Here is a 9966-nt window from a genome sequence, read left to right as displayed (position 1 = left end):
AGAAATAGAAATCTACAAACAGATCTACATTATAGAGATTATGGTGTTCTTTATCACTGACTCACAACCATGGTATTAATTAACATAAAATCTAGTCAGTATTTTTTCCAAGTGTTTAAATTTACCCACTTTCATTCATCCTTTAGAATATCAAGCAGACCTTTGCCTACCTGATGAGAAATCCCATGCTCTTACTTTGAAGGATTTGAGTGGCTCCCCGTCATCATATTCCTCCTGCGTCCTGCTAGCTTCATTTAACTCGTCAAAATGGCGCCGTTCGTAGTGGAAGACCTGAGTTAGTTCAGACTATTCACTGCCATTTATTCAGTTAGCGAGGAAGAAACGCAACATACGCCGCGACAGTATGGCGGCCTTGGATCAGAAATCACCCAATGTGCTTCTACAGAGCCTCTGCTGCAGAATCACGGGGAAAAGCGAAGGTACATCCGTTAACGTCAACGCTAGCGTGCTGCGCGCTAGTCCAGGGGATGTCATAGCGGACCTCGTTTAAAAAATCCGCTATTTGTCGTTGCTCTCCACAGCGCTGATCGTCCACGTTTTACACACAATGTAAAGTCATCGGATGAATCGTTATGGTCTCCTGGGAAATTCGGCTCATCGTTTCTCCGCCGTGCATTTCATATTTTGACAATAATTAAACGTTTTCCACTGCTCGAGCCGGACGAACCTTCTGTGTAGTAGTGACGTAAAGTAGTAGAAAACGGTGGGAATTCTGCTGAAATTAAAACTGCGAGGTCCTCCGGACGTACGCCGAATTGGAGAAAACATGTTATTAATTTGTCGGCCACCTTGCATTCGAGCAAGCACACATTTCAATACAAGACTGATTATAAATGAGACATACATCGATTTCGATGTCACTAGCCGTGCTAGACGTAACGTTAGCGGGGCTAGGTCCCGCGTAGCTGTCACTCAATATAATAAAATAACCCCCCTCGACATTTTGTGGTACCAGCTGTCACTACAAACCACCGATGGCTGTTTTTTGTTGTTAAGAAAGTGCTCCCTTGTTTACTGCAGCTTTTAAAGAGACTTGCTAGCTCTCGTGGTGACCACCACTGTTTGCACGGTTACTGGATGCAGGCCTCTGATGGGACGCAGGCGGTGATCAGAGAGAACAACCAGCCTAGTTGTTGTTGTTGTTGTTTTTTAAAGTCATAATTCCGTGATCGGACACCAAAAGCTTTGCAGCCAGCGTTAGTCACCCTAATGTTATCCCATTATTCATAACGCACTTTAAAGAAAAAGGCCACTCACAGAAGTATCCTGGTACCTACTGATGCATTATGTTCTGCACGTACATCTTTTTTTTGGAGGCACAACTTGCCCCAAAGTCCTGCTTGTTTGCGGTGATCTTTGACCTTTTGAGTCATCAGTTTTCTTCTTCTTCTGCAGCTGAAGTGGCCCACCAGTTCCAGTATGCGGTGCGCGTCATCGGCAGCAACTACGCCCCCTCTATTGAGCGGGATGAGTTCCTGGTGTCGGAGAAGATCAAGAAAGAAAGTAAGTGCCTCCCTGGTCGCACACTGTCCGCCAATGACGACGCGTTCCGGGCCCTTCTCTGTTATTGACAGGTGTTTTTTTTTTTAAATGTGCACTGTGCCTTTTTCCCGTTTGGGCAACTGCACAAAAAAAAATCTTTAGTGCACCATAAAGGCCAATCCCAGTGGACTTTCACAGTGGCATTAGTGGGAAAACATTGATCCAAGCTTTGACAAAGAAGATTAAACAAATAGCATTGCACTTACGGAACAGAATATTAAGTTACCCCCAGTCTGCAGGTGGACTTTTTTTTTAAGGTAATGGAGTCGCCGTAAAAATCAAGGACCAGGCTATTGACATCTGTGAATTCAAGTTCCTCACCATTGCATTTTTCGACCTTTTTCCTTACTCTGCACTTTAAGTCAACCATTTTCAAGTCGCAAATAGGCCTCCTGTAGGGGCGTGTTTCTTTGCTCATTACTCTGCTCTGGATGCTGTTGCAGTGCTGAAGCAGAGAAGAGAAGCAGACGCCGCGTTGTTCTCAGAGCTCCACAGAAAGCTTCAGACGCAGGTTGGTTCCTGTGTTTCCTTGTGCTACTCCACCAACTCTTTCTGACGATGGCTAGCTGACGCAATCTATTTTTCCCGGCTTGACAGAGTGTCCTGAAGCATCGCTGGTCGGTTCTGTACCTGCTGCTCAGCCTCTCTGAAGACCCCCGCAAGCCCGCCGGCAGGGTGAGTCACGCATTCCTCCCGAAGACGCTGAATAAACGTGTCCCAATAAAGCCCGTGGCCGACACTGACCCCCCCCCCCACCGGGTCCCGTCCTCCTCAGGTGGGGAACTACGGCGCGCTCTTTGCCCAGGCCCTCCCCCGGGACGCCCACTCCACCCCCTTCTACTGCACCCGCCCACAGAGCCTGGCCCTGGGCTACGCCGAGAGGAGCGCCGGCCTGTCAGCCAGCGTGGGGACCAGCGGCATCTCCAGCCTGGGGGTCTACACGCTGAACGGACCCACGGCAACGCCGCAGTCTCTGCTGGCCAGGTGAGCACCACCCCCCCCCCCCCCCCCCCTCCAACCAACCGGGCCGACGGTCTCCCTAGTTGCCCGGTGATCTGCCCGCTGCTTTCTTTTAAGCAGAGTTATTTATCCGGCGGTTGTCCTGCGAAACCACTCGGCCAAAGATGTAGGAAGCATCAATTAGCACCAGGAAATAAACCTGCCTCTTAGTCCGACCTCTTGGAAATGTGTTTTACGGGGCGTCAGAAGGCCGTTTCATTCCATTTAATCCCCTTTAATAATGCAGGAGTCCTCCAGTTACAAATCACCATTAAGCTCGCCGCGGCTCACCTTTTGAGTCTTGAAAGGACAAATCCTTTGTTCAACAAAAGAGCACGCCGAGGCTTCTGTTGAGTTTCTATGCAAGCGGCCAATTCGAAGCAAAAGCCAGATGTTGGTGTTATGCAGATGTCAGACCCTCAACAGTAAGTCTGTGTGTCCTGTGTGTTTGTGGTTCTTCAGTCAAGCCCCTCAGCCAGCAGCAGCAGCAGCAGCAGCGGTGGGTCTGCCCCTGGGCTCTCGGCTGGCCTGGGCCCTCCCTGTGAGCTGCTCCCCCTCGTCCGCTCTGGCCACCCGACTGCCCCTCGGACCCCCGGCCCCCGCCTCCAGAGCGGCCCGTCCCCGTCCAGACGGTGAAGGGCGCTTCATAGCCTTAACTCGCACCGCGACCCCTAATTTTCTCCCTTCGTAGCCGAGGGCATTACCCGTGTTGCTAATGTGCGGTTACTTGGTCGGCGCAGGGGAGGTGAGCGAGGCGGCGCTGGTGCGGGACATCCTCTACGTCTTCCAGGGAATCGATGGCAAGTTCATCAAGATGAGCGCCCAGGAGAACTGCTACAAAACAGACAGCAAGGTGAGGCTTTGAACAGGCATCATTACATTACGTTCACGTTACATGTCATTTAGCTGACGCTTTTATCCAAAGCGACTTACAATAAGTAAAACAGGAAAACAGCGCGGCATCGCACCGAGAGCGTGCTTTTTTGTTTCGTTTTTTACGTTCACACAGGCTGTTCGTCAGCTATTGGCATGAGTTTGTCTACGTGTTTTTTCTCTACAAGTTAGAAGTGAGCCGAGTGGACAAGATGACAACAAAACCGCTGTTGTTGATTTGGACATTAAAAGTTATTCAACAGATCAATGGGAAGCTTTTCGGCTCCGAGCCACATCGACCTCACTTTTCTGTGCCCGGTCAATTTTTTGATGATGCCCCCCCACCCCCCCTCCCCTCCCACTTGCCGCTTTTCATCGTCCTCTCCAGAGTCATCAATGGGAAGGCCTTAGATATCACCCGTCACACAGCCTCTCAGTGGGACTAAACATAGACTTGTGGTCGATCGCCTGTCACCGACCTGATGGACACGGAGCCACTGAGATATTTTGGCCACTTACCTTCCCCCTCGTACAGCTCTCGGGATAAGAGGTTTTGAGATTTTATGTGTCGGGAAATGTGAACATTACTCAGCAGGAAAAAAAACACATCTGTTACTACGAGGCGGCGGCACACACCTTTACGGGGACGATATATAGGTTCAACCAACTCAAAATATGTGTATTATGCAGCTCTATTGCTATGTAAAAAATGAAGCAAATTGTTATTGCAAAGCGAGGAGGAATATTCCGATCGCAGGACACAGATGTGCTGTAACGTGCGCCGTGTCCCACCAGGTGGTGCTGTGCAAGTCCCTGAGGGACACCAGCAGCCGGCTGGCCGAGCTCGGCTGGCTCCACAACAAAGTCAGGAAGTACACCGACGCCCGCAGCCTGGACCGGGCCTTCGGACTGGTCGGACAGGTGAGTCCGCGTTCACCTGGTGAAGCCTTCTCCTTTCTCATCCCCCCCCCCCCGCTGACAGCCATCTTTCTGCCCCCCTCTCTCTCCTCAGAGCTTCTGTGCCTCGCTCCACCAGGAGCTGAAGGAGTACTACCGGCTGCTCTCTGTCCTCCACTCGCAGGTACACCGATCACACAGACTGGGAGGCATGCAAGGCTAAGGAAAGGCCGGCGGATGATGTCACCGCTTCGGTTGTGTGTGATTTAGTTGCAGGTGGAGGACGAGCAGGGTGTGGCCGTGTGCCCAGAGAGCGGTCTGACCCTCAGGAGGCTCCTGGTCTGGATGTACGACCCCAAAGTCCGGCTCAAGACGCTGGCCGCCCTCGTCGACTTCTGCCAAGGTGTGTGTGTTTGTATTTAGTGCGTTTAATGCACAATTTGAGTATTAACGGTGCGTTTCATTCATTCATTCCTGTGCGCTTTCAGGTCGGAAAGGAGGCGAGCTGGCCTCCGCCGTCCACTCCTACGGGAAGACGGGCGACCCGCAAATGCGGGCGCTGGTTCAGCACATCCTCAGCCTGGTGTCGCACCCCATCCTCAACTTCCTGTACAGGTGGATCTATGACGGAGAGCTGGAAGACACCTACCACGAGGTACGCGCTTGAGCTTTTCAGCCCTGACTGGGGCGTCCCGAGCTCAACGAGAGAGAGAGAGAAGCGTCCCACTTCTCCAAAAGTCAGCCAGGCAACGCGGTGGTCTGTTGACGTTTGACCCCGGAGAGACAGAACATTACTGAGGGGGGAGGGAGGGAGGGGGGGGAAGAGAGGCAGGACAGGTTCTTCAATGAGGACTGATGAGAGGAGTGTAATGGATGCTTCAGCTTCACACACACACACACACAGTTTGCCGCATTAACAGTTAGTCATCACTGGACTTTGGTCTTAAGTGCTGCGTTAAAGAAGAATGAGACAAAGTTATTATACCTTTTAGAGGAGAGAGAGAGTGCCCTGTGGATCTCTCTCTCTCACACACTCACACATTCTGTTAAAACACCCGTCATAAACATAAACACCTGTAATTACTGAGGAAATACGGGAGTTTTAAGTAGCACCATGAGACACAAAGTAAGCTGCATCTTATTTAACTCACATTTTTTAAATGGTTCTCTGCCGTTACTCGTGTGTGTGTGTGTTTTCTTTATGCTGTCACAGATCTACTTACTAGTCGTTGCCCTCGTTAACGACACGCGTTATTTTTTACTTCACTCTCATCGAAGGTGTCAGAAGATGATTCGGTGATCAGACGATATCTTTTTTTGTTGTTGTAGTTCTTTGTAGCATCGGATCCCAACGTGAAGACGGATCGCCTTTGGCACGACAAGTACTCCCTCAGGAAGTCAATGATCCCCTCGTTCATCACCATGGACCAGGCCCGCAAGGTACACACGTCTCTGTATTCTACACATCCAGAACCAACTACAAGACAATGTTTACTTTTAGTAACATCCCCCTCTCCACCCCCACTAGGTTCTGCTCATCGGTAAATCCATCAACTTCCTGCATCAGGTCTGTCACGACACAACGCCACCGGGCAAAATCACGCCGGCCTCCACCTCGGCGGACACGCCCAAAGACGGTGAGGGTCTCGCTCGGTTCCCCCTGCTCGGTTGCCGGGTACAATCAGGCCTTAGATGGTCTGCGTCACGTCACAGCGGGAATACGTAGAAGTGGCCGTCGTTTCTGGCGTCATTGGAAATCTTTCGTCGCCGTATTGACGCCGGGCGACCGGACGGGGATCGATGAGCTCTTACCGCCGGCCTTGTGCTCCTCCTTTGCGGCGTACTTAGCTGTGTTCTATTGATCGGGTCTGTGGGGCCGGTTTGATCCGCCAATCTTACCGCGTCCGCTGAAGGACATTGCGTCTCCTCGTCCTCCACCCGTGGCGCTCCTGAAAGCAGTATTAATAGAACGCATCCTATTTCCAGTTACAAACTAGGACTTACAGCCCCTTCTTTTTTTTTTGGTCTCCTCACAGCTGCAGAGCTGCTCTCAGACCTCGAGGGGGCGTTTCAGGAGAAGATCGACGCCGCCTACTTCGACACCAGCAAATACCTGCTGGACGTTCTCAACCGCAACTACCTGCTGCTTGAGCACCTGCAGGCCATGAGGAGATACCTGCTGCTGGGCCAGGGAGACTTCATCAGACACCTCATGGACCTGCTGAAGTAAGCAACACACACACGTCGACACGTTGATCGGCTGCTTTCGTACGCCTGAATCCGATCGCCTCACGGTGTCCTCGTGTCCCAGACCGGAGTTGGTGCGTCCTGCCACCACGCTGTACCAGCACAACCTGACGGGCATCTTGGAGACGGCGGTCAGAGCCACGAACGCCCAGTACGACCACGCGGAGATCCTCAAGAGGCTGGATGTGCGCCTGCTGGAGGTAACGAGTTTGTCTGTGTCTGACATCATTTTTAATTTAGTTTTTTTTTACATCAATTACTTTGTTGAATCCAGGTGTCCCCTGGCGATACAGGCTGGGATGTTTTCAGCCTGGACTACCATGTGGATGGGCCCATTGCTACGGTAACACACACAATTCCCAATACATTGTCCATTTGTGGCTGCTGCTGTCGCATATTAATACATCTTGTGTTTGTTTTAGGTGTTCACAAGGGAGTGCATGGGCCACTACCTGCGCGTGTTCAATTTCCTGTGGAGGGCCAAGAGGATGGAGTACACCCTGACTGACATCTGGAAGGGACAGATGTGTAATGCCAAGCTGCTCAAAACAATGCCCGGTGGGTACACAAACACAAGATGGCTGTAGTGTATCCATAAATGCGTGCGTGTCTTTGAAGGACGAGCTCGGCTTTTACCTGCCTCTTTACTGCTCTTTTGCCCTCCAGAGTTGTCCGGCGTGCTGCATCAGTGTCACATCCTGGCCTCCGAGATGGTCCACTTCATCCACCAAATGCAGTACTACATCACCTTTGAGGTCAGACCATTAGCGGCTCTGCTCCGCTCGCAGGCCGTAAAACTCGAGTAAAAAAAAAAAAAAAAGTCCAAAGTAAAAAAAGAGTAAAAATTCTGCCGCGTGTGTTAAACGCAACGCTGCATGAAACAGAGTTACGAGAGTACGAGAGTAACTTTCAGGGGGGGGGGGGGGGTTAAACTGAATTTGAAACGGCGACTGAAGAGGTCATTTTAAGGTGGACTGATGCTTTTCGCCCCTTGTGTAAAGTCAGTAAATAAAATAATTTTCCGAGTCATGAGACTTTTTAATCAAAAGGGCCACATGGTCGTTTGTGCAGGTGCTGGAGTGCTCCTGGGACGAGCTGTGGAACCGGGTGCAACAGGCTCAGGACCTCGACCACATCATCGCCGCCCACGACATGTTCCTGGACAGCGTCATCTCAAGATGCCTGCTGGACAACAACAGCAGGGTAACACGCGCGCTGTTCTTCTCTGCCGCCCCCCCCCCCGTCAGCCCGCTCACTCCCTTGACCTCAGTTTGTGTCCGTCCTTTCAGTCTCTCTTGAACCAGCTGAGGGCCATATTCGACCAGATCATCGAGTTTCAGAGCGCCCAGGACTCCCTCTACCGCTCGGCTCTGGAAGAGCTCGCCCTGCGCCTGCAGTTCGAAGAGAGGAAGCAGCAACGGGAGGAGGAGGTGGGGGAGGAGGAGGAGGAGTCTTGAATGCTGCGAAGAGGAAAGCGCGAGGTGATTTCAAAGTGACCCGTGTCCCGTCTGTCGGTTCAGGGGCAGTGGGGAGTGACGGCGGAACAGGAAGCGGAGGAGAAGAAGAGGATCCAGGAGTTCCAGGACACCATACCAAAGATGCGCTCGCAGCTCCGCATCCTCACCCACTTCTACCAGGTAGCAGCGCCGGAGCCGTTCCAGCTGTTCCTCTTAGAGCCAATCGGCTTCTCTCCCTCTCACACATGTCCCCCCCCCTCTCTTCCCACAGAGCATCGTCCAGCAGTTCCTGGTGCTGCTGATGACCAGCACGGACGAGAGTCTGCGCTTCCTCAGCTTCAGGCTGGACTTCAACGAGCACTACAGGTTCGCCCCCACAGCCCAAACAAATGTGAAATGCCCCAGAATCACGCCGAAAGCCGAAATTTGCTTTAAAAATGGTCGCTCTCCGTCCTCCCCAGGGCCAGAGAGCCGAGGCTGCGGGCCTCACTCGGCACCAACCGAGGGCGGCGGCCGTCAAACATCTGACGGCCGCCGCCCAGCGAGGCTTCCAGTCGTTGGGGCATTCGGGGACGATGACATCGCAGAGACGGGCCGGCCAGCGGACCTGAAGCGACTCGCGTCGCGGTGATGTCATGCCTTGGAGGAGCGTTCTGGTGCCGCGGCGGGCCAAGTGATGACATCACAGCGGGCGGATCCCGAATCGCAAAGGAACACGGTCCGGAAGTTTCGGAGCTCGTCGTGACGGGGGCGCAGACGGACTGCTGGGGATTCTGGGAAACGGGAGGTCAATTTTGAAGGGGAAGGGGAGTGTACCAAGGAGGCGGAGCTCCCCAAGTTGCACAGGGCCGCCGTACAGGGCACGCCTTATTAATGTCTCGCACACACAATGTATGTACATAGTTTATGCAAACAATGTGTCTCCACACGTCTCCTTCTCTAGGCTTCGACCAATATGCGTCCGATATTTTTTAAATTTTTGTATTCGTAGCCGTTGTTGAAATCATTTGAACTTTGAGCACTTTCAGCACAGTTTTTCCCCCCTGGCGCCGCGCCGCGTTTTGTGAAAACACACAGACACCGTGAGCGGTCTTCCCCCCCCCCCCCCCCCCCCCCCGCGTGGAATACTTCCGGTCAGTATCGGCAAACACGCATATCGGTCCAACCCGACACCTCCACTCTCATGCCTGGGGTCCAGTTCTTATTTAAGGTCAACTGTCCAATCACACAGAGGATTTTGAATCACAGCAACCACAAACACCTCAATGTTCTCATTACATCAACTCCAGGAACTACAGACACGCTCCTGTTCCTTTTTAACATGTAAATATCCTCAAATGAAAGTCCATATTTAAAGAAGTTAATGGTTATAAATTTCAACTCGGGCAATTTATTTTATGAGAATAAGTATATCCTGACATTGTAAAGAGCAAAGTTAGTGTTAGCTGTGTTCATATATATATATTGGATAAGCTCTTCAAACGGATTTGCTGGTAGAACAAGTGTGCTGTTGCATTGAAAAGTCAAGTAGCATTTCAATCACCCAGTTAAACAATCATAAAAGCAGCTGTGAGCGCTGATCCTGGGTCAGCGAGGACACGTTTCTTAAAGCGAAAAGAAAGGACCCAGCACCCCTGCCGCATGTGTCCTCTCCATTGTATAGCACATAATGTAAAGAATAAAGGGAAACAAATCATCCCGTTCCTCTTTAATAAAAGTTTTTTTATTCATGTATGTTCTGGTCTCTCTGTCTGTCTCTTACCACTTTTGAGTTAGAGTAATATAATCGGCACGATTGATCTTACGCTCCTCTGAGCTGTAAAGCTTAAAACACTTCTCTCAATTGATAATTAAATGAATCAGTTTAAGTAGTACTTCAGACATTTAGTATTGGATCAATAATGCAACTCGACAGCTTATTTCTGTGTAA

At 51.3% G+C, this 9966-nt stretch overlaps 1 protein-coding gene across 1 annotated transcript; it reads left to right on the top strand.

The window, feature by feature from the left end:
- Positions 1-243: 243 nt before the first annotated feature.
- On the top strand, positions 244-9766 carry tubgcp3 (tubulin gamma complex component 3). Its single transcript, XM_037472429.2, has 23 exons — positions 244-440; positions 1417-1524; positions 2007-2074; positions 2161-2238; positions 2339-2547; positions 3025-3194; positions 3303-3415; positions 4231-4356; positions 4448-4516; positions 4603-4735; positions 4821-4987; positions 5662-5772; positions 5861-5969; positions 6369-6558; positions 6644-6779; positions 6854-6922; positions 7002-7137; positions 7246-7334; positions 7651-7782; positions 7869-8009; positions 8100-8216; positions 8308-8402; positions 8498-9766. Exons 1-23 carry the CDS (start codon positions 365-367, stop codon positions 8562-8564), a joined length of 2709 nt encoding a protein of 902 aa, XP_037328326.2. The 5' UTR covers positions 244-364; the 3' UTR covers positions 8565-9766.
- The last annotated feature ends 200 nt before the right edge of the window (positions 9767-9966 follow it).

Source organism: Pungitius pungitius, chromosome 3, assembly GCF_949316345.1.
Source record: "Pungitius pungitius chromosome 3, fPunPun2.1, whole genome shotgun sequence".
NCBI classification, from domain to species: domain Eukaryota; kingdom Metazoa; phylum Chordata; class Actinopteri; order Perciformes; family Gasterosteidae; genus Pungitius; species Pungitius pungitius.
Note: the sequence above shows the minus strand (reverse complement) of the source record. Positions and strands in the feature narration are given on the sequence as shown.

Coding starts and splice junctions, on each gene's coding strand:
- tubgcp3 (XM_037472429.2), top strand. CDS start 365: ATGGCGGCCTTGGATCAGAAATCACCCAATGTGCTTCTACAGAGCCTC. Junction 2,075..2,160: donor ACAGAAAGCTTCAGACGCAG/GTTGGTTCCTGT, acceptor CCGGCTTGACAG/AGTGTCCTGAAGCATCGCTG. Junction 8,010..8,099: donor AGCAGCAACGGGAGGAGGAG/GTGGGGGAGGAG, acceptor CTGTCGGTTCAG/GGGCAGTGGGGAGTGACGGC.